The sequence below is a fragment of the Haemorhous mexicanus genome, chromosome 1 (genome assembly GCF_027477595.1).
Source record: "Haemorhous mexicanus isolate bHaeMex1 chromosome 1, bHaeMex1.pri, whole genome shotgun sequence".
NCBI lineage: Eukaryota > Metazoa > Chordata > Aves > Passeriformes > Fringillidae > Haemorhous > Haemorhous mexicanus.
Genome location: NC_082341.1, coordinates 146,989,659 through 147,014,764, shown reverse-complemented (window position 1 = coordinate 147,014,764; position 25,106 = coordinate 146,989,659). Strand labels below are relative to the sequence as shown.

Sequence of the window (25,106 nt, the reverse complement as noted above, 5' to 3'; positions counted from 1 at the left end):
AGTCAAACATGCCATCTTCCTCATAAGGGCCTTTTTTAGGTGCTTATTTGTGAATTTATTGGCATCACTTCCTGGGAAACTGCTGTAGTCACAAGGCCATGGTATAAACCATAAGCACTCTCACCCTCACTCCATTAACTGCTTCTCTCCCTCAACAGGTATTTTTAGTGCCTGTTGGAATACCTGTTAAGCAACTTGTCTTTAATCCTAAAATCATTCACTGCAAGTCTGGTAACACAAATCTACATCCACATTTGAGATGATACAACATGATAAACCTATCCACACTTGTAAAGTCAGATGCTATGTCTGAAATCAGAGCTAATAACTGCTGAAAGGTGACAACTTACTTAAACCACTCCTCAGTTGTGACAAAATATCTGAATGCTCCGAGTCTGTTTAAGTGTTAATGCCAACAAAGGTGTTTGATTTCTTTGACTTTGTGCTAATGGAGATTGAAAGCAACATCTCTTAGGTTACCCCTGAAAACAGTACATAGAATTAGCACTTCAGCTCCCTGATAACATCAGTAATCCTTTGAGAGCCTGAAATTCTAAATCTACAGATTAGAGCCATGGTCCATTTCCTCTCCAGCTACATAATACAAGCACAGGTACTCAGAGTCACAGTAAAAGAGATTCATTACCTTTGTGTTACTTTAAACTTGGCACATTTTTAGTCAACTTACGCAATACTGTGATTGACATACAGATGTAAAGCACTCTGTGCTGACAAACAGATTTGTCACTGAACAAAGCTGTTCAAGCAGGTGTGTCTAGCTCTCCTCCTGGGAGCCAAGACACGTAACTCGAGGCTCCAGCATCCAGTCTGAGGTCCACAGACCGAAAAGATGGGAGTTGCAGTCCTTTAGTGCTGCTCTACCTTTATTCCTCCATTTCAGCTCAACATCAGATTTGGAGGAGTGTGAAGATGATCTCCAGTATATTAATGGCATAAAATTCAAGTTGGAAAGAAACCAGGCTCTACTGTGAGTTTAAGAGGGAAATTAAATAATATGGATATCAAAAATTACAGGAAGCAGCCAATGCATATGAACATCTGATATGTTTATTAATTTTGCTGTATACTACTGTTTTGTATGTTATTATATGTTGCAAGTATAGATGAGGGAAAAGCAAAATTCCACTTATTTCAGACCTACACTGGCACTTACCAAAGCAAGGTCTACCTCAACCTGCCACGCTTCTGAAGCACACACCAAAGAGCCACATGGCAAATAGTTTCAGGACCCATAAAAACACCAAGAGTTTTACTTTCTCTGAACTGGAGTATTCTGAAGTTACCATGCAGTGTGATATGCACTGATGGATTATTATTCAGTCAGCATTATCTCAGAACTACTTGCCTGTTTCTCCTCAAATGTGTTTTGTCCCAGCAGTTAAATGCATACAAATGCATTACTTGGAGTAGTAGAGTTCTATTTGAATTAGAATTTCCACTGATCCTCGTGCATACTGATGGCACAAAATCCCACCATACAAATGACTGAAATTAACACACAGAAAGAGTTAAAAAACCTACTGTCCCTCCAGACAAATATTCAAGTAACAGAAAAAAAAACAGTAAATAAAACAAAATTCTCTAATTAAAGCTCCACTAAGCTTTATTTTTCTCCTTCCTCCTCAATATACTAACTTCGAAATGAGAGCATCTGATTAAAAAAAATTTAACACTGAGATGTTTTCCCTTTCCTCTTTCTTTGTTTTTTTCTCCTTGGACTCTTCTTCACCTATTTTCTTGTGATCACACTTAAAATTTAAACTGTAAGCTCATGGCAAAGGACTGGAATACCTGTATCATCTGACTTTTAAACCTTTCTGAATAGTGAGCAACAGATTTAATGGCAAGTAAAATTGTACTTAGCTGACAGAAGCAGTCCTTGTATTTTCACTGCTCAGATTTGCAAAATAGTATACATTAATACACCAGGAAAGAAGAAAATGAATGAAAACTTAAGTGAAATCACAGGTGCTTTATACCAGAAGGCAAACTTCCCACAGAGTATAATGTATCTATTTAACATTTCTATATTTTAGATACAGTCAAGGTTTAGTACCTATCCCCATACTTCTCACTCATCTGAAATTTATAAAATATTTCTGATGAGTTCAAGTATGGTCACAAGACATGAGATTTTATAAGTTTCCATGTTGCATAATTGGATTACCATAGAGTCAAGAAAGACAGGAACTGACTGAATTGAACTAAACCCCATTGAGGGAGAGCATCTCTATAAACCAGGCTGGAATAGGAACAATGAGCAAAAACTTGGTCACAGACTTATTTTGCTTGAAAATTTCTCACCATCTGAGCAAAGTTCTAAGGTTTTTCATCATCCTTCCGAGAGAAACAGCAAAGAAAAAATTAATATATTTCAAGATGGCATTTTGTTAGATATTGTGATTAAATGCAACATCAAGGGAATAGAAGTAGCATCTAGAAGCTCCCTTCCTGACCTATATATTCATATAAACAGTAAAAATGCCACACTGGTAGCCATCAATGGGCTCAGTTAAGAGAGAATTATCCCATAGCAGTAACAATAAATTAACCTAAGTATTATCCCTAAGTGTATAATAATAATAAAAAATTATTTCCATGTAACACTCTATTTCCTTTCTAAATTTTATAGACTCTGTGCTGACCTGAAAGCCAGGCTGGTATAAAACCAAGAATTACATCCTGAAAAGACTTTTGCAATGGAATATAATGTAGTTCTTTAAAAAAATATATGTATAGATTAGATGGCAGACATAGAAAGAGATAAGATCTTATCCTCAAGCATCTGCTGATTAGAAGGGCAGATATTTATAACAGGAGGGACCTACATCAGATGCTCTTTCTGATTTAGATATGTCCTCCCTAAGCTGAGTGCTTTACTATAGGACTAAAAAGCCTGTGTCTCTCAGTATTTCCTTCTGCAGTTGTTGCCATTTTGATATATAGTTAAATACACTGTGGACAGAGAGAGAGGGAGAATGATTCCAGAGTTACAGGTCAATCACTTAGTAGACCCAGAGTCAAGTTCTGATTTTAAATCACCAAGACTGAAACTCAGGTCTTCTATACTCCAGCTGACTCATAATGGAGAAGAGTTGTTGAAGGGGGTGAGTTGATTCCTCTCCCATTTTAGCTCTGAATTACATCTCAGAGCTCTAAATGCCAAAGCAAGAAACTTCTTATTTCAATCAATTGCATTAGAAAGGCAATCATTACTCATTTCATCAAAGAAACCCTCACCAGGTCTATTGGCAATTGATGTTCTTCATTAATCCACTAACACAGTTCTTGTTAATGCAAGCTTCTGCATTTTCAGAAAAAAAAAAAAAAAGAAAAGAAAAAAAAAAGAAAAAACAAACCTAATTTTTACCCTGGAAAAGTCATCCAGATTGCAGAAGGAAACTTCTGATGGTTTCATTCATTCTGGTCTTCACAAACTAGCAAGGATAGTAGCTGTAATGGTAATTTTGCACTCTGGATATTGTTCTTGGGTACCATTACAGGTCCCATTGCCATTATGTGAGCATCCCATTTATCTAGTTTATTTCTCTAGCTAATCTTTCCAAAAACTGTGAAACAGAATAGCTTTGACTCGTTCCATTATCAGGCCCTCATCTCTTAATCCTTCAAAACTACAAGTGGGCTAGCTCACTCCTGAGCAAATCAACTAGTTCTTTCCAGGAAATACCCAGACAGGACAGTCCCAAAAGGAAAAGCCATGCCAAGTTTCTCTTCTCAGCATAGTCCTTATGCCCTACCCACAAGTCAGCTCTCACTCACACAAATGCCTCTTGACATACTCATTTTACTCCTCTGGGGCTGCAGACTTCCCCCTCAGCATCATGCCATGAAAACATTACTCTGGCACACTAAAACACACTTAGGTTATCATCTACAGTTCTTTGAACTCAAAAAATCACAAAAACATAATAATGCTGCTTTAGTGCCACTAGAGGAGTGGGGCAATTGAATGTTTTGCACTCAATTGGACATGGCTGCTTTGCTCCACAGGCTGCCAGCCCAGAGCAGCAGGATATGAGCCAGCCCAGGTCTCTTCTTGCACAGTCCCCAAACACAATACACCCAGAAGTGAATTCCAGACTTGGGTCCAGACCCACAAAGTTTTTAGGGACCCAACTCCCAGTGATCTCTTCTGAAACTAAATGACTCGATCTAAGACAACAAAGTAATAAAGCAAAGACCTAAACCAAAGACTCCTAAACTTCAAATGACCTTCTCAAGTCCTGGATCCTCTTTCATTTCTTTACTAGTCAAGGGGCTGTCTGTAAGGGATTTTACGTAAATGAAAAGTGCATATCCCACACACATCACTGAACTGTCATAACACCAATCCCACTTTCAGCTGGAATTTTCAACTCTTGTGCTGAAGTTGTTTTCTCATAATTAGCATGTAAAGGGATTTTAAAATATTTTTTTACATTGAAAAGATAAGGAAAAATACACTAACATTACTTTTCAACTGATTCTCTGCCAACAGAGCTAAGTATAGGGACAAAAATAGGCCAACTAAGAAGTAAACTACAACTGAAGAGAAACCCAGATCTGCAAATCAGTTATGTGAGTCCATACAAGTAACTTCAACTATTCCCTCAAATTTCACCACTGCAGTGTGGTAAGGAGTAAAATTAACTTGCCTACCTCAGTGTGATGTTGTGAGGATTAATCGGACAAAATTCATCAAGCAATATAATACACAGTATCTTGCTGCAGCTTGTTTTCTTATCCTACTAAAAGCAAATCAAAGACCTTAGTCTTTGCTGGAATCTGTGATAGACTGTTTTAAAAATTTAAAGATAATTTCTTTCATAGTGACATTTTTTCTATCCCAAACTGTATCTAAAAAACCATTTTTTCACATTATTTCTCAGCATATGCATAACTTAAAATACACATATCAACAGGACATATGGCATCTACTTGAACATTAAATTTAAAATCTTCTTCTTTCAAAATATTTGCTTACTAATAATCACTATAAATCCATACTGGCAAAATGATACATACTTTTTCCTTTCAAAGACTCAGAGACTTTTTTTTTTCTTCAGTGGAGAATGCAAGAAAGATCCTTACAACTGCAGTGTAGCTACTTTCCCAACTACATTACAGTGACTGGTTTCCTGTGACAAAAACTTTGCCTAAACTACTATTGAGTCTCAAAATTACTTGTCCCCCATTAAAAAAACAAAAAAACAAAAAAACAAAAAAAAAAAAAACACAAAAAAAAAATAAAACCCCCCACAAACTTTCCTACATTTGCCAAATCCAGTCTTTAAAGTGTTTAGCATAACCAGCAATATTGTCATTCACTCAAATCTTATCAATTTCCACAAAATCACTACTGAAGCAGGAATCTGTTGAGTGTTTGCAGAACCTGCAGTTATCAAGGATTCCAAAGTGCACCTTATCAGCTGCTACAAAAGGGCTATGAAATCTGTCATCCTTTGTGCACCAAACGTGACACTAAATAACCTTCAGCAAATACACTAGTGGCACCTAGGGTCACAGGAGCAGAGATTATACCTTCTGATTAGCTCTCCATACAGACTATCATACATTTAAACTGATAGATGGAGAATAAAGACAGCTCTTACTTTCATTCTGTGAAGACGAAATTTCTCATATTTTCTGCCAGAAGATAGGTGCCTTTGATATGTGTATATGTATGTGTATAAATATATGTGTATGTATATATTCTGGCATGAAATAAAAAGACTCTGCAATACAACTTCAAACAGAAGGTGGGATTTTAAACTTACAGAAGACACAAAATGCAAAGTTACAATTCCTGCATGGTTTAGTTCCTATGGGCTCACTCCTGCAAGGTTCTGTACTGTGGTCATGCTCCAATAAGGAAGTGAAACATGCCAGCAATCTCACTCATTTCAAAGGATCTACTCATAAAACTTAATTTATGCAACTTGCTTAAGCATTTTACTTAATCAAAAGGAGATCACGAAGCACTTTGCAGATCTAGGCCCCTTATGTCTAAGGACAGCATCAGTCATGTAGTATTAAGGACACAAAAAAATTTCCCTACCACACATGCAGTCATTTTGAACTTTCTTGTATTACCAAATTTAGTGACTATTCCTCCAAGTACTCAGTTATTTGGAAAAAATATTGCAGTCACTTGGGGGTACAAGAAATGGTTAAAAAAAGGAAAAAATCAACCAACACTCTTTCCTACTGCTTACAGTCTAAGAAGGTTTGAGCAGAAAAATGAAACAGTTTTCCATTAAAAATAAGAAGTGGGAATTTAGGAAACTAAGATAGTTCTGAAAACAGACTTCAGAAAAATCACTTGCTGTTCACATAAAACCTGTCTGACAGTGTTTTGACACATATCAGAGGTGAAGATTCTTCACCACTTCATAAACTCCAGCTAAAGTAGCTGCATAATAAAGGCTCACAGATTGAGAGAAAATGTCTGAAAACGGTCTGAACGATGAGCAGAACAGAAACTGCTCTGAGGCATGATCTCATCCTTACTGCCACAGAGATGTACTTGCCCAATTTCCTTTCTGCACCTTGGCTGCTGCGGAAGTTCAAAGCTAAGAAGGTCTCCTTCCCACAGAGCTGCCAAGGGAAGACAAGCTGAAGGTGACACAGCACCATTCTCCTCCCTGGGTATTAAAGCTACCCGTGGCACAGCCTGTCACCTGGCAGGCAACAGGGAACAACCATGCACCTTCCTTTCATCATGGTGGCAGCAAATATCAAAAGAGAAAATATATTAGCTTAATCTTCTGTTAATATAAGGTTGTATTTAACTGAATCACACTTTGCACCATATCTAAAAACTGTGTTGAGAAAGTTTTTCTCCTTCAAATCTCAGTTAATTTCTAAGTAGCAAGACAATGTGAGAATGTAGCATGTCCTTGTTCAGCTGCTCTAGAATACAGATGTCAAACTTTGCATAAAAGATACATAATCATTAATGGTAACTCATCCTAGAAAGCAAATCATTTTAGTATCTACCCTGTCTGCTCCTCTGAGACAGAAAAAATTGGAACAAAAAAAACAACCAAACAAAACAAAAACAAAAACTAAAACAAAACAAGAAAGCCCCTCTGAGAAAACCTGGCAGGAGTTTTTATGTTTTATCTAACTGAGCAATAAAATCAATTTCCAGAAAAAAGCTAAAAACTGAACCTCAATGGTGAATGTGTTCTTGAAAAAAGCCAGGAAATGTGAACTAAGATGCACCTGACAAACAAAATATTAACCAGCAGTTGTTGATGAAGTTATTGATACATGTAACTCACATCCAGCAGTTCTCAAGTGTGTCCCAAAATCTGCAGACACATTATAATGTGCTGTTAAGATGAGGCCAGAATTGTAGGACTCATGCTTTTGAAATCACAACTCATACAAGAGAAGGTAAAGAGTACATAGATAACTTGGCTTAAGATGAATGCTGAAAATTTAACAGGATGACCTTAATTTCTTCTTAAAACAACCCCACCAAAACCACGCGTATATATAGGATGTTTTAATGTAAATCACCAGCTTATGGAAACTAGTAATATCTTTTACAGTTTTTATTAATCTTCAGCTCAGCTGGTATTGCAAGTGAAGCATTTAATAAGACAAATCTGGATTCCAGGCAGCAGTAGCAGAACGATGTCCTCATATTTTTTTAAGAATATTTTCTATTGTGTTTATTTTTGTTTTTTTTCAACAGGTCGGCCAGTTAGAACTTAATCCCACAGTTAGAACTGAACGTATCACTAGAGCATACACCCCTTCCTCAGGCAATTACAAGGTAGAAAGTAAATTCAAAGTCAGTTATCAAGATTTTTATCTTCTCAGTTACAAACACCTGGAAATTAGAAATTACAACATAATGTTGGGGCAGTAGTAATTTTATGGTTATGTAGGGAGTGAAAATTACACTGTTTTGTGGTCTGCAACTTGGTATGTTCATTCTTAGAGTAGTGCCAAGAGCTTTATTAAACTCAGAGATCAGTGCTAAAATGCATAGAGATGGGAAACAAATATATTAAGCCTTCAAGCTCTAATCCTAGGGAGTCTTGAGGTACCAGATCTGAAATTCAACTTGTCAAGCATGTCCTATAAATCTCTATAGGGAAGCAATCCAAAGTCCAGAGGGAAAATTCTTTCCACTGGTTTCTTTGGGTTTTGGATAGGGCTTCAAAAAAACCCAGAATTGAAGGAGAGCTACAGGAGAGCACTCAGAATATCATTTTCCAGTGGTATAAATCATTAATCTATGACTCCTGAAGTTCCTGAGATACCAGTTTATGTTGAAATCAACATGTAAGATGGGAGGGAATAGGTACAGGGGTCAAGGGGTCAAGGGGTCAAGGGACAGCAAGGAGAATAATATGATTTCAGAACATAATCATGATTAGGGAAGAGCAACACAAATAGTGTCAGAGCCCATGAACTTTCCCAGCACCAGTAATCAGAGTCATATTTTAATGACTGCTCTATGTGCGGGGCAATAAAAGTAGACAATTTTGTTGCATTGCATAAATAACCAAACTGTTTACTCTTCAACTTTTCTGGTAATTTAAGCACAAATAATTTAAAATTTTAACACTTGAAAAATTACTTGAATTTGGAAAAAATGGATTTTAGTAATCTGCAGTGTTGGACGGTGCGTGCACAGAAGCTGTAAACCTGAGAACACGTACAATAAGCATTTTCCAACAATACAGTTCTACCATTAAAGCAAAGGTCTTCTTAGTGTTGCAACACATCCTATGTTGTGAAACAGGAGCAATTTGTTTAAGTGACAAATGAAAACAGCTTACCTAATCCTTTTAGGAGATCCTATCAGTTAAGAAAATAAATGCAAAAGGTCTTCAAATGAAAAAGCCCACCTCACCAAAAAAAAATGTGTTTTTCATATTTGTGTTCAAACACAGCAGGAGTTGTAGGAGTCTAAATAAAACTATAAAGGTCACTACACTGTTTTTTTTTCTACAAAGATATCAATTTAAGTAAGTTTTTAAGTTTTTAAGAATACTCACATCAGTTTGAGCCATAAAGGGCAGTTCTGTATTTCAGGGCAGTTAGTCAGATTTTACTGCATAGCATCCAAAGAATCATTTTTAAAAAATCAGACTTACATTGTTTTTTCATCTCCTTAAGTTGATCCTTAAAATACATATATTTTTCATTCCTTTGGAACTCTGAGTCACTGTTCATGCTCTCCATTTCAAGGAATTTTTCTTGAGCCAAGTTTTCTAAATCTGGTAAATTTTCTGGTTTTTCTCGTTTTACCTGTAGGGAAGAAGAAATAGAATGTAGTCATTATGATACATTTTAATACAAAGCAGAAGACATCAAGCAAAACTTCATTAGCATAATCTCAGTTTCTTTTGACTACAGTTAGGCTTCCTGCTCTGAAGCCATAACCTCCAAGTAACTCATTTCAGTAAAAGTAAGTATGAAATGCAGATATTAGCTTCTCAGTCTCATTTAACTCATTTTCTGGGTATTTCTCACAGTAGCAAAAGGAAAAACTGAACCTTGCAGTCAAATTTACCTCTGTGAGTGATGGAGGTAAACATGTTAACAGGAACCAGCATAACACTTGATGAGAATGAAACCAAAGTCTACAGAAAGCAAGAAGATAACAGAAAATCCAAAATAACTTTTAAGAGTTTTGCAAAAACCTCCACTCTCATCACTTCAGAATCAGGTTTACAGAAGCCTATAATCTACATGCAAGATTAGTGTGATAACACTAGCAAGAACAGCACAGCTAATGTAAAAGGAAACACCTCAATTTATTTGTGCTGTGTGAACAAGAAGCATTAAGCCACACAAGCAGGCAAAAGCACAGTTTCTTGAAAAGCACTAACTTACAGCAAATACATCTGGAATGATCTGAAGAATAAATACCCAGAAAAGGGAAGTCATCACATAGACAACATTAAGATATTCTAAGAATGCAAAAAGCACTTTGGGAACCCCCTAGAATCAATAATTGGAGTTCTCTGTTTCTCAAGGCAACATTAAATTCTAGTGAAGTGTAACTTTGACAGTTCTTCATAAGACCCAGCTCAGGGACTGTGCTGTGCTATGAGGATTAGCAACAGCACCAAGTCAGAAAGAAGGTGGACATCTGTCAAATATTTAATGCTAAGCATTTTCTGAACCAGAAAAAAAGCTACTTCTATCCCAAAAATCATGTCAAATATGACAATCTGAAAAAAAAAGGAGGTAAGCACCATTTCTGCTGAGCCACTCTTCCCCTACCACACATACTAAATTCTGCCCTTCACCAGACCATGACACTATTCATTGTGAAAGGAAAAAAAGGAGCCTACTGAGAAAAAAAAAAAAACAGTCCACTTCATCAAATCATTTACAGGTTTAAAAGTTTACTGAGACCTTGGACATCCCACAGAATATATTTTGTTTCAGGAGCCAAATAAATAAATGTTCACATAAAAATGGACTTAGCAGACACATAAAATGAAAAAAAAAAAAAAACCAACTTTACTATCACTTAAGCAAAGCAAAGCAATCCATAGAACTATTACTTCTTCCAAGAGCAAAGCCAGTTTGGCACATCTACTTTCAGCAGATGCAAGTTGTGGCAAGAAGAAAAATAAGAAAAAAACATGCACTGCCAGGTGATAGCATGAAGTTTTCAAAGGCACCTGGAGATAAAAGATCACCTACCACAACATCCAGCTGTAAATGGGAAAGACTCAGTAACACTTTGGTACCAAAGGAGCACAGTGACAATGAAAGACCAACAGCACGTCATCAGAGATGCTTAGACTGCTGCAGGGGCCAGGGAGGAATGTAGAGTCCTTATCCCATGAAACCTGACCAAAGGAGCAAAGGAAAACAGAGCATCCTGTGCCCAGTGCAATGAGGACAATCATTCACACTCAAATGGTTTGCCTGTGCCAGCATCACAGCACACTGCTGCAAAAGAAGACCTATCACAACCCCAACCAGCATTGTTCAGTACTCAGCTGGAGAAGAAACTTGGCTATCAAGTGCATGCAAGAACAAAAAGGCACTTACTAAATCAAAATTCATTTAAAATGCAAGACATTATAAAAGAATGCTTTGATCAGGACTCATGTAGTGCAAACATATTCCTTTCTGCAACATCACGCTGATTTTACTGACATTCTCTCTTTAACATAAAAGTAACATGTAGACACACACAAGAATAGTCCAAATAACAACCCACCACTAAGATCTGTCCTCATGACAAATGACAGCACTGTAGCCCTATGGAAGATCCAGCTGTGTATACTAAAAATAACCCTGAAGTGCTTCTAAGTTGCTGAGACTGACACCAAGAGTAAAATAAATTATGTGGACATTCATCACAGGCATCCATCAGCAGTAAAGACAATGTCAATAATCTTTTCCTCTCCACAGGAAGGAAAGGAACCACATTACACATTGATAGAGTTACATCAGGATTTCTTTATCTTTTTCTTGACTCATGGAAGATTTGAGTGCAGATATGCATCAACATAACATCTTCAATCATACCCTCAGACTGAGAGGTGAAAAGAAGGGCACAGTCAATGTTAGTTCAAACAGTGGTTCTCAACTCCAACTTCCAGAATTAAAAGACTTTACACATATGAGCAGAAAAAAAAAGGTAGGAACTGTAACTCACAGCATTATGTTACCAAAAAGAACATGTTTGAGAAGGTGCATGGTGTTGCACTGTCACTGTCACTCTGTGCTGGTGCTACCTCTCCTCAAGTGTTGCGTGCAGTTTTGGGCACCACAATGCAAGAAAGATATAAATGTGTCAGTGAGCACCCAAAGTGGGGCCACAAAGATGGGAAACAGCTTAGAGGAGGAGCTGTATGAGAAATGGTTGAGGTCAGCCCAGAGAAGAGGAGACTAAAGGGAGAACCTCACTGCAGTCCGCAGCCTCCTCAGGAGGGGAAGGGAGGGGCAACTACCGACCTCTGCTTTTTGGGGGCCAGCAACAGGACCCAAAAGAGCAGCATAAAGCTGTGTTGGGGGATTTAGGCTGGGTACTAGGAAAAGGTTCTTCACCCAGAGGCTGGCCAGGCACCAGAACAGTCTCCCAGGGAAGTGGTCACAGCACCAAGCTTGACAGAGTTCAAGAAGAGTTTGAACAATGCTCTCAGACACATGGTGGGATTCCTGGGGGTGTCCTGGGCAGGGCCAGGAGCTGGACTCAATGGCCTTTGTGTTTCTCTTCTAGCTCAGGATACTCTTATGATTGTATGATATCCACACAAATAAACTTTGTCTGTGCCACTGTGGAGCTACAAAGATTTGCATGAAGACATCTCACTAACCTCAAGAGAATGCTTACATTAAACTCTCCCTCAGCACCTAACTAATCACACAGCTTGCTGCCATAGGTCTATTAAAGTAAGAGTAGCCTGCTATTTGCTAAGGGCAACATGAACAATTCCACCAGCTATCGAGAGGGAAAAAAAAGTCATTCACACCAGCTAAATTCCCAATAGCAACACATTACTAGATTGTGAGGACAGCCCAGCAATGCAGCACATATGACAAAGGCTCAGACAACCACTTCATACAGAAACCTAGAGTCAGATGTGAGAGATGCTCAAAGAATGCACTTTCTTATGGTTTAACTTCTTTCATGTTTACAATTTAAATTCAGTTTCTGTTCACTTCCACATGATTGCTTTCATTAAAATGATTAGTAGAGACACCATTCCTGACCACACTCAGTACTGTACCACACACATGCTATTACTGAAATGCCAGGTAGACCTTCTGGAAGGTCAACACATCACAGGTGAATAATAAGGCATGTCCACCCACTATAATAACAAGTAAATACATTTTGCCCTGCACAAGCAATTTCTTTTTGGTGCTGCATATCCTATGCCTAAGAGAGGGTTAGAAGAGGGTTGAGAATGGTCTACACAACAACATAAATGAAAACAAATGAAAGAAAATGTCCCATCAGTCCTGGATCCTCACTGTTGGACAGAATTACAACATCTTACCCACTACATCAGCACAACACCTTTACAGGTTCATTACAGTTTTCTTTAGCTCTTGCCACCCACCCACTCCTACTCTAAAGATTCTTGATGGATATAGGAATGATGAGATCAGCATAACAAAATGTCTGAGGGCAATACAAACATAGGGTATGGCTAAAGGGACAAGGCAAAATTATCAGTGTTCAGGGCACCAAGCTGGGGTCATGCTCCTTCTTGGTCTCAGCAGCATGTCAGAGAAATGCTTACCAGCAGACCTGAAGTCACTGACATGTTCAATTCCTCAGAATAAGTTACTTCACATGAGAACCATGAAAGACACATTAAGCAAACAACTGTTGGTTTAGCAGCACTGTCAGCCAAAACCAGCATGCTAAGTAACACCTTGCAGCCATTAGTCAATCCATTGAGAGCTACACTGATTTTGAAATGGGGTGGAGGCATACACACCCTACAAAGCATCCTGGAAATTACATGTAACGATGAACTGGGAGTGTTCAGGACATATGGTGAAAAGAAGTATCAGTCACAACATCTTGTTTACAGCAACAGAAAAAGCAAAAGCATCTGCTGTGCTGTACTTGCAAAGAACCACACGGGTTTTTACACGGGGGTCAGCAAAAGGAAAACAGACATGGTATATATAACATACAGATACATACAGAATCTACCAGCAGTCCTGATAAGAAAACACATTTGCAAACGCTTAACACATAATTGTTTAGGAAAACATAGCTGTAGTTAAACTATCAAAAGAGCCATTTACTCATGGCCTCACACCACACCACCTGGTCAGAGCCATATGTGCAAAAGGGTTTCTGTGTTTGATAGGCAGTGCTTATGGAATGAGCCACTTCATGACATGTCTTCTACCAATATCTGTCTGTAAGGATACACCCTCCTCTCATGGATTCTTCCATGGAGTGTGTCTATTCTATGCCTAAACTGTTAAAACTATGCCTCCAAAAATCAGGCTTTTTGAAAGGCCAGCTTGCAGAGCCTAAGGGAAGAGTAAATGCAGGGTATTCCAAGGGACAGTCTGGGGAATTTTTATTTCATCAATTACCATAACCACCAAGTTAAAAATAAATTATTCTGTTCCAGACCAATCTCAGAACGAGTAAGGTCAAAGGTGGCATAGACTAAAATTGGACCAGTTTGTGGTATTGGTCTCCATACAGCAAGGGATCAGTGTCTAAAAGGGCACTAATTAGCATAACCCTGCATGCTGCACTGCAGCATTAAATAATTGTCCTGCCCAGTCCCAAAACACTTCACAAACATTAAAGAATTTAGCCTCAAACACCCATTGTGACATGTACCATGTATTTTACAAATGGACAGGCTGTGGCATTAGGAGATTAATAACTTGGCCTAAGGTCGCACAAGGAGACTGCGGCAGAACCCAGAATAAATAAATCCCAGTTCTGTGCTTTGAGCACAAAGCCATCCTTTTACCTTCTCCTTTAGCTGAGGGAAAGTTCAAATTAACATGTGCATTTGGTTCACTCTCTATAAAGAGTCCTGAAACAGCTTGTGGCTGCTTGGCAATCCTTGTGATAAAAGAACAGCATTCTGCCTGTCACAGAAATGCTCCACTGGTCTTTGCATTGCAGTGGTTCAGCATGTGACACACCATGATTATTTTTTAGCCTTTTTGTTCTTCTCTCTCTAGCACAGAAGTCCTTTAGGTGCATATTTTTATCCTGTCACTGTTCCAAGGTACTCTTTCTCAGGGCTATCTTTTCTGTCCCTGGTATTTGGAAGCTTGCCAGTGCCATCCATTTTATTTCTCAGAAATTTCTTGCCATACCTGAACTAAGCTGCAGTTTCCTCAAATCTGTGACACAATCTACAAAAGAACTGTCTTTTCATAGAATTCAGAATTCTCACCAGAGTCTTTCAAACCATGCATTATTTGTTCCCTGTAATTTAATTCCTGCAAAATATGGACTTTTGAAGATTAATTTATGGATATCATTGACATTTGAGTTTTGTGAGGTATAGAAACATTCCTGCTTGCTAATGAACTTTTAAAAGACTTTTAAAGGTCAGCTGACAGGGCAGAATTTCTTCATTTTCCAGATTCTTTGTTGTTTCATTTATGAAAGGGAGGGTGATGAGTCACTCAGTGCTATAAAGCTCAGAGGTATGTAGTTATTTAGATATTTATATTCTTTTGGGACAGCACAAAAAAGGATATGGTGATATTTCCACCTAACTCCAAACTCAGATTAATTTATACTGTATTTACACTACAGCCATGTGCCTGTGCATTTGGTTATCAAACACTGACAGCAGCTGCATCTTTTGAAGAAAAACTTCTTGTAGTTCCTGCTGGGACCTAATTTCTTACCTTTGTGAATTCGATTTTGTGAAGGAACTCAATCGATTTTTCAGACAGCCAGCTTCAAGTCCTTCAGGAACAGTGTGCCAGCCTACCAAATCCTACAAAGAGCCAGTTCAGAACATGGGAGCCTCACATTTTCTGAACTGACATAACTTCAAAATGTCTGAACCAGACATGGACGTATCTAAATCTGCTTATTGCAGAGAACAAATGCCAAGAAGTGGCTGAAAACAACAGTAAGAATGTCAAAACAGCCTCTCTGAGCATCTCATACCATAGAGAAAGTAACTATTCTTCCCTTACTTATCTCTGCTGTGCAACAAAAACAAACAGAAATGCATGTCCCCTTTCTTTCTTGTTTAACAATTCCTACATCCTATTATTTCATCCTTACCCCACTAAATAATTTATTATTACAAATATGCAGCCTTTCAACACACATATTTATTTTACCTCAGGGTAAGTCAAAGTTTGCTGTGATTATTTATTATAACCAATTTTTTTTTCACTGAGAGGGAAAATAACAGGGGAGCTAAGTAAATTTGTGGGTTGAGTCACCCATACACTTTGTGAATCATGTGAGAACCAACTCTGAGTCACCACTGTAACTGAATCAGGCTGCAAAATTTCAGCTCAACCTAAACAGTCATTTATTATTCTTGAATGGCTAGATACGAACCCTTAGCAAATATCAGATCATTTGTTGATGCACAAATAAAACACTGCACTTGGAAACATCTGCAAGGACAGTCAAACAGTATATCATCATTCAGCAGCAGGAGCTGCAGTATGAACAGAGCTCAGCTGCAGCCAGGATTGCCTAAGGGCCCACATCTGATTCAGGAGATTCAACACCTCTGTACATCATGGCTGCAGGGCTGGGACTGCAGTTGAGCAACACCTTTGCAGACTATTGTGAAATACCAAGAGAGGCAGATTTGTAAGGGCTGACCCACACTTATGACACATACTGCCTTAATAAACCAGACCAGCACAACAGAAAATCACTGTCAGCAGGATTCAAGTATCCCAAATACTGCTAAAGTAACAGTATGAAGGTGAGGCAGGGTTGCCGTGGTTCCAAAACAGCACATCAGCGAAGTGGTTGTAGCTAGGGTGTCCCCAAAATAAAATTGTCTGTACCTTCCACAGTCTCCTTCCCCTACTTTAAACACAGCTGCACACATTCAACCCTTAAAAAAAAAGTAAGCAGTGAGAGGCACACACTGCTTCCAGGTGTACTGGGGTGTATCCAAGCACACTCTCTCAACTCCTGGCACTTGACAGTCATTTCAGTAAGGCTATTAATGGACTTTGGCCACCCTGGTTGCTGTCTCCTGTTTGGAAAGGAACCATCTATATAGGGTGGGATTAATGCAAATGAGCACCAGGTGAAGAAACAAAACTGCCTGTGTGCCTGCAAAGTTTACAGTCTGAACAGCATCTCTTGGGATTCCTGTATGTTAGAAGTTTCACCTCAAGCAAAATGCTCCACTCCACATAGATTTTAACAGAAAAAAACACCCATTTGTATTTACCCCAGTTACTGACTATGGCAGAGAGAAGATGGTGAACACCCTTTTGTTTCCCCCCAAGACCCTTTGTGCAATGCTTTTCAAAGTGCAAAGGGGTAAAAATAAGCAACGAAAGGAGATTTTATTGAAATACCAGTATTAAAACTACCTGTTACCAATAACATAAAAATGGCTCACAAAACCAGCAGTAAATGTGAGTATTAAAGGTGTGGTTTTCCCAAGGTACCAAAATGAAGAAAGCTCAAGGATATTTAGCACCTTAAGCTTTTCAGCATTTCTGAAAGCCTGTCATTTGCTGTAAGGGTTGCACTAAATATTCTTAATGACTTTAACAAAACAGAAGTCTGTCTTCATCTTGTTTTCTGTATGTTTTATTCTACATATGAAGTATGAATATGACAAAGCAAAAATTTTGCTTTGGAAATGCTACACAGTTGGCATTAGTATCTGCATCTTAGTTCAAAGCCACCTTGCTTCATACCCTCCACAATAAAGGGAACCTGAAAAACTCTGAGCAGTGTAAAAAACTGCAATTAAGCACAATAGCAGCAAAAGCAATACCTAACTGTTAAGTGGACTGGATGAGATCTGGTAGCTGACTCTAGAATGAGAAGCACGGAGGAAGAGTTTTTAAAAATTCAGGGATATTTGTTTTGCAATCCTTTTGCAATTCATACACAGTATTATGGTTCAAGACATGGTGAAGGAGCAAGGCTATCATACCTAGAAGTTCTGCCATAAATAGAGTTTACATGAAAATTAATTTTGGTGCACTAGAGATACATAGCATTTTGTGCTAAGTAGTTTTGCCTGAGCACAGATGAAGGCATGTAACAGTAAAACCAACTTAAAATTTTATTCTTATAAAAATGTTGCTTTGTTTTAACAGTGTTTTAGAAACTGTGAGGCAGATGGTGCATCTGTTTTGGCAAAGTTGATTCAGCAAATGCATCAGGCTGCTGAACCAGTTTACCAAGCTGCTGATTAATTCTCATATTTAGCAAATACATTAACATGGATATTAGAGCTATTTTTCTTTCTTTAATATCCCACTCAAACTGATGGGAATTTAGACATTGATTTCAGTGGGAGCAGAAGAAGGCCCTAAGGTGATTTCGGATTAACAACCTGTTTACTCTTGTATGGCTCTGCTTTTTTGACTAAGATCACTAAAACCTATGTTTTCTACAGTATGGAAATAAAGGGCTAAATCCTAAAACAAGTACAGTTCAGTGTTATCTACAAAAGCTCCTTCAAAACTATGTTTTATGCCAGATATCTAGCTTATTCCTGTATAAATGCACAGTGTGACTTATCCTTCAAAGACCTTCATATAGCAACCATTGTTGAAATCTGTTATTTTTCCAGAGGGATGTTTTCCATATTCTCTGGGTATACCTCCAGTGAAAGTCAGGCAAGCTTTTTCAATGTTTACCCCTCCTGGAGGTTTTTTCATTCATCCGGTGAAATTCTTGTCCTCAGAAAGTTCTTCAGCCCTGACAGTATTTCTTCTTCATACTCTCCAAAACAGTAATGTGAGTCATGTCGCCATTTTTCATCAGCAGTAAATGTAACCTTTATACTTTCAAGAAACAGCAATAAGATATCTTAAGTAGAGACTCATGCTTCATTCAAATTGACATTAGTTGAAAAACACAAATCCTGGTCGAAACTTGAAGCCTAGACCCATCAAATTAATATATCTTTATTAATATACAGATCAAGATGGCAATAATTCCATCAGAGTGAGCACCACCTTGAACACAGAGCAGTTAATTCAGTGATAGCACAGGGCTGCATTAAGCAAAACAAGCAAAAAACCCAACGAGTGCAACTGTACTGAGCCTCCCAATTTCCTTATAAACTGGGAATACCAACCTTACTTATACTCAGTGAGTAAAAATACCTCATTTGTCCCAGTCTGTGGGTGGTGGCAGAATTGCCTTTTATTTTGCACTTTACTGCACTTTACCTTTCTACATACTACATTCTTCCATCCATTAGTGATGTTTACTTATCCAGCTTCCTATTGGGACAGCCCTCAATGGAGTTATTAGCCACTAAATCCCAGGCCTTACTCCTAGTCTTATCCTTCTTGATTTACCAGTTCTGGGTGACAGCTTGCACCTCTTCCCTTGTCTTGCCAAACACTATGTGCCCTCCTGGTACATGCTCACGTGATTATTTTCCTTGCACTGCACACTCTGAAATGGCAACATACCCTTTCTGCTACATAGGTGTAACAGGATATCCCCATTCCCTAGTTTTCACAGGTTCCCTGCAGGCAGACAGAGAAGGATGTTTTCAACTGCAATTCTTTTCCTCCTCTTTGCTTATAGGTCCATCTTTGTAATTTAGCTTCAGAAAAAGAACTGGATCAGAAAAATGAGCATTTCAACTTAGCCTTTGCTCCTAGAATGCTAGATAATGTTGCTGTTCCTCTGTATTTACCAGTTTTTGCAAAGAGAAGGTGTGCTGTGTGACAGCTTGGATTAATCTTGTTTACAGAACCAACCTACACATCCTTCCCATTGACCTTCCAAAATCCTTAGAGTCTATCCACACCTTTGCTGTTATCTATCACAGTATCAAGAGGCTGATTCGTGCCATCAGATAACTGATGATGCCAGTCTCTGTCACTCTACCTGTTTGATTTTCAAAACAAATGCATTGACACTCGCTCTATCCTGGTCCTCCTACTGTAGGAAAGCTCCTAACATACATTTAGGAATCTATCTTTAAATCCTCTTCAAAATCCTTGGTTTAGATCATTTTCCTTTATTATGATGCCAAAAAATGCTTTCACAACGGATTGTTTCTGTGCCAGCTGTGTGTCCTGCATGACTCAGCCCAACTTCCTGATTCCAGCACATCCCTTTTGTGAGCCTCCAAAACTCGGTCCTCAGAACTTTGACAAAACCTGAACACTTTTTCAGTTATAAGTCATTACATTGGTATCTGCATCTTAGTTCAAAGCCACCTTGCTTCATACTCTCCACAAGAAAGGGAACTTGAAAAACTGTGAGCAGTGTAAAGAACTGCAATTGAGCACAATAGTAGCAATAGCAATACTTAACTGTAAAGTGGACTGGATGAGATCTGGTAGCTGACTCTAGAATAGGAACCACAGAAGAAGAGTTTTCAAAAATTCAGGGATACTTGCTTTGCAATTCTCTTGCAATTCATATGCAATGCCTTTTTAAAAAGCTAAATGCAAATTATCAATCCAGGTTTAAAGTTATGACTAGAAATTAAATCATATTCCAGCTCTCTAGCATGTACAGGCTCCCCCATTACACACAAGCCCTTGATTTTGTTGTTGGAAGTAATTAAAATCCAACTTTAATTTCTAAATAGTTCATATTTAAAATAAGAATTTCTGTAAATGAGACTGTGTGATTGCAGTAGCAATTTACTCATGTCTTCAAAATGTGACAGCAGGGTGAGAAGAAGCAGGAAAAAAAGAGAGTCCTCATCTGCAGTTCTAAGGCTGAAGGAAACAATTCTGCCTGAGAGTCTGCAGGGCAATAGGAAAAACAGGAGCACGAAGCAGAACAATTCCTAAGTGGAGTACTCTTCAGATACACTGTTAAAGTGCTTTTTGTAAAAATAAAATAAATTAAAAAGCTTAGCCTTAAATATTGATCTGGCTGACAAGAAAAGGTGTTAAGAGTAGAAATCTTATTTGTCTCTCCAAGAACTTCCTGACACTGGAAGCCACACCACTACAAGTTTGGACATAATACTGAAGAAAAGAATCAGTACTTTTCTGACTATCAAAAACACTCTCCTTATGCTGTCTGATACTCACAGAAATTTTATGCTGTCCATGATTAGAAACTGCCATTTACCATAAGATTTAAAAGCATAAAAAAGTAAATTTTTTCTAAACTTATCTCTCTGTGCCTGCAGGTATTTTCTTTCTGTTATTTTTAAATTCAATAGATAGAATTTTTTTGTCTTATTTCTCAGTTTCTGCAAGGCTATCACATTTGTCCCTCAAGTTCTTTCAGGCTGCTAGCACAAGCCCTGTGCTAGCCAATTCTCTTGGTAACACCTCTCCTGCCATTTGAACTTCTCCCTACATCTTCCTGAATTTACAGCCTTCTTATATTTAGGTTTTGAACTCATTCTTCCTCTTTCTCATATAACTTTGCTTTCCCTTTTTAGATTCTTTTGACACTCATCTCATCATCATTCATCACAGTTTTTAGTACTGCACTTTCCTTCCTATAACCCTATCAAACTTGCTTTTCCTTCATTTCTCTGACTCACTGTCTATCACATGCTAAACTGATTCCTGCCTTATTACTAGCCCTAATTATGGGATGCCTCCATTCTTCCTTTTATATATTACATTCTCACTAAACACCTGCTGAGTCACTGGCAAAGGATTTAGGGAGCAGACACAGATGCAGGTTGCCACCCCTGCACACAGGGGTCACCAGTCTTGCAAGAACAGCAGTTTACACTGACCTCCTCACGGGGTCTTGCAGGGCTTTCCCTCCCAAGTGCACCCACTGGTACCTAGGATTATTTTGCTCTGAGTGCTTCTGCTGCACAGTTTCCTCGCTGTCAGTGACCTCTTTAAGTTCACCTCATTATAAAGTGAAAATACACCATCCAAAGTGGAACAGTATAACTCAGTGTAAGTAATGAACCTTGTAATTGCATCTCACACTTCAACAGGAATCTTCCTTATGAGTACATGTCACAGTAAAATACTTAATCTGATTCTACCCAGTAGTTATTTGCAATCAGATGAAATTTCAGCTATATCTCAGCCAATCACTTTATATTTCGGTCAGTGCCTATAGTATAACTATTATCAATTCCCATCATAGAATCATTAAGGTTGAAAAAGACCTCCAAGATCAAGTCCAGCTCCTGACAATCACAATGTCAAACTAGATCATGGCACTAAGTGCCACATCCAGTTCTTTCTTGAACACTTCCAGGGATGGTGAATCCTCCCTGTGCAGCGTATTCCAAGGCTTAACCACCCTTCCAGTGAAGAAATTCTTCCTAATATTCAACCTGAACCTCCCCTGGCACAGTTTGAGACCATGTCCTCTTGGACATGGGCAACCATGTCTTTGGTTGCCTATGAGAAGAGGCCAACCACCATCTGGCTACAGCCTCCTTTCAGAGAGTGGTAGAGAGTGGTAAGGTCCCCTCTGAGCCTCCTTTTCTTCAGGACAAACACTCCCAGCTCCTTCAGCCATTCCTCATATGACTTACTTTCTAGACCCTTCACCAGCTCCCCTGTCCTTCTCTGGACTCACTCCAGCACCTCAATGTCCTTCCTGAAATGCAGGACCTAGAACTGGACACAGGACTTGAGGTGTGGCCTCACCAGTGCAGGGGGACAATCCCATTCCCCCGAGCTTTTGTCTTCTGCCATGCCATGTAGAGTGATTATAACATTTACTGCTTCATTAATTTCTCTTCTTCTCTAACCTCAGCAGCCCATCCTCTTGTTCAAGGGATTTTAGTTTTGACAGGAGATACAGCTCACCTCTGAAAAATACAGGGCAGTTGATACATGACCTTGTTCGTTAAGTTCATGACATAATTCCTGTGATGAGCAATGAGGAATCTCATCTTGTTATATAAAATACTACATGGAAAGGCACCCAAGAAGAACAGGACAAACAACTCCCCAAGGAAGTTATGGATTGCAATCAGTAAACAAATGCATCATTAATTGGTCAACCATGTCATTGTTTGCACGACAGAATAAGACGTGCCTACTGCAAACCTGGGTAACAAATCTGGGGGAAAAAAAAAGAACACCCAACTCACTGGCAGAAGAAAAAAAACCACTCTTTTGCAGAGTCACTAACTCAAAATGGAATAATTAAAACTCCCACTTCAGAAGCTGCCACTTTGAAGTGGAACTGCAGATCTCTATTTGCATATTAGGAACGCTTGTGTCGATTTCCATGCTCCATCTGGGCGAGAGATTGCAGATGAGGATGACAAGGCTCTGAATTAGGACAAATCAAGTGGATGCGGACTCATGAAATCCTGCAGAGATAATTATCAGTCTCAAGATGATGTAATTAGTATATTAGCATGGTTTCCTCCTTTAGCAGTAAATACATTTTAACAATATGTATTGTCTTTTTGTCTGCTATTTGTCAGCCTCGCTTAAACTCCTTTGCATCCTTCTGTTTGGTCTGTTGCACTATTGTAACTCCCTACTTTGTCGCAGACAGCTAACTTAATGCACAGAAAGACTATGTTGTAGCAAAGATACAAACTGTAGTCTGAAGCCTTATTAGAGATCTGGCTATCCAAAGAAATCCCCTCCCTAAATTAGACATTCAGACCTTGTATAAAATAGATGGAGAAAGTCAGTGTCAAAAAACAGGAATCACAAAAGCCAGCTATCAAAGCAGACTCTCTAAGAGACAGGGAGTTCTACTCCTCTAATGGCAATGGGTGCCTCCTCCACAAACCCTTTCCTTTAGTCACTTGCTTAAGCCAGACAAATCCTTCCTCATAAACAATGATGAGAGAAATCCACATATTATCAGATTTAATATCTCAGTGGTTAAAACAGTCATCAGTAAGGTGACTGACCCGTTTTCAAATCTCTGCTCATCCCATATTAGTTGTCCTAGCCCATAGGCTATTGGGTATTCAGGGGTAAGACATCTCGATCTCTCCTGTTTGAAGTTGTTCCACTTTGTATAACTAATTAAAAGATAATTGCAGCGAGCATTTGAACCTGACTCTCCCACATCCCAGGTTATTGCCTAACCATTCAGCTGTGGATTCAGTTTCTCATTTTGTTTCTTACATCATGTAAGCACTTTTGAAAATCCTGCTCTCTGTATTTTACATACAAACATTTACAGAGCAGAAAGTTATTTTCATTTCAGAATTACCACTACAAATATCTCCCATTCTTTTCCTGTACAGTCCCAGCTCTTTTTCTCAGTGGTGAAAACTAGGTGGTTTTTTTGTTTGGTGGTGGCAGGTATTCCTTCTCAAACCCTTTCTCACCATACAACCCCATTGTACAAGTACAAAACCAACTTTTTCTGTGGTTCTTAACTTTGATTCCTTGCTTGAAGAAGGCGATGAGAAGCCTCAAGCAGTATTCATAGATAGCTGAATAAAAGGATATTGATATTTCACAATGATTGATGATCACTCCTTGGAGTCTAAAAATATGGTATGTGCTGCAGCAAGCACATGAGGTGATGAGCAGCTCTCTGCCCTAAAGAGCTCACAGAGTAAATGATGGAGCTGGCACAAAAGCAAAGACACGGTATCAACCACACATCGGGAGAAACACAGATTACAAATCCAGCATAATGATGCACAAGTGAAAGCTTGCAAGGTGTTTCAAAATAAGGAGAGCCTGGCAAAACAGGCATTTTGTTCAAGGAATATAAGGGCATTGTAAGCTGATTAGAGAAAGACATCAGACTAGGGAAAAAGTACTTCAAGAAGTAGTGCAGATGACAAAGTAATTCAAGGAAGGCTGTTCAACTGGTCTACACAAGCAATGCATGTGTACATTTATTTTACAGTTATCCCAGTATAAAACTTGCAGATTCTTTTTATTTCAGCTTACATGCCTTCTGTGAGAATTAAAAAAAAAAACAAAATAAAGGAGAATCCTACCAAAAAAAACCAAAACCAAAGAACACAAACACTTACGAGAAAAGCAAGACTGCGGAGAACACTGATATAACTATTTTAATTCTGTTACTGGCAAAACCACCCCCATAAACAAAGCCTGAGTTTCAAAATGTGAAGTAAATATAGTCTGAGATGAGGGAAAATTTTAGAAATGTTGGGTGAACACTGAGTTAGGAAAAACTATGACTGCAACACCTATTGTGAAATGTTAAATGCAACATAACACTGCAAGCAGATGAAGAACTGATTTAAAAAAAAAAAAACAAAAAACCACATTTTGGCTGTGCAACAACATACTGGCTGCTGTATGCTTTCCCAAAATATTTCTGCAATACAGCATCATGCTAGTTATCAGGTCCAGGTCACAGGAATTCTTTCCCTTAGCAGAGGTTTGTGGTGATACAGGCACAAACTCCTAGAACAAAATGTTAGTCTTTTACAATATTTAATTTTTGTAGAGACTTAAACATTTAAATATGCCATTACAAAATTAAATGACTCAGTATAGATGTAATTCAGATGTACCAAAATGTATTAGTCATTCAA

General features: G+C 38.4%; 1 protein-coding gene across 1 annotated transcript in view; it reads right to left on the bottom strand.

Moving 5' to 3' along the window:
- NSMCE2 (NSE2 (MMS21) homolog, SMC5-SMC6 complex SUMO ligase) overlaps positions 1-25,106 on the bottom strand; it is a 126,388-nt gene that overhangs the window by 57,341 nt on the left and 43,941 nt on the right. The window contains exon 4 of the mRNA XM_059866882.1: positions 9,141-9,294. Coding sequence (XP_059722865.1) covers positions 9,141-9,294 — 154 coding nt within the window. The remainder of the gene's footprint in view (positions 1-9,140; positions 9,295-25,106) is intronic.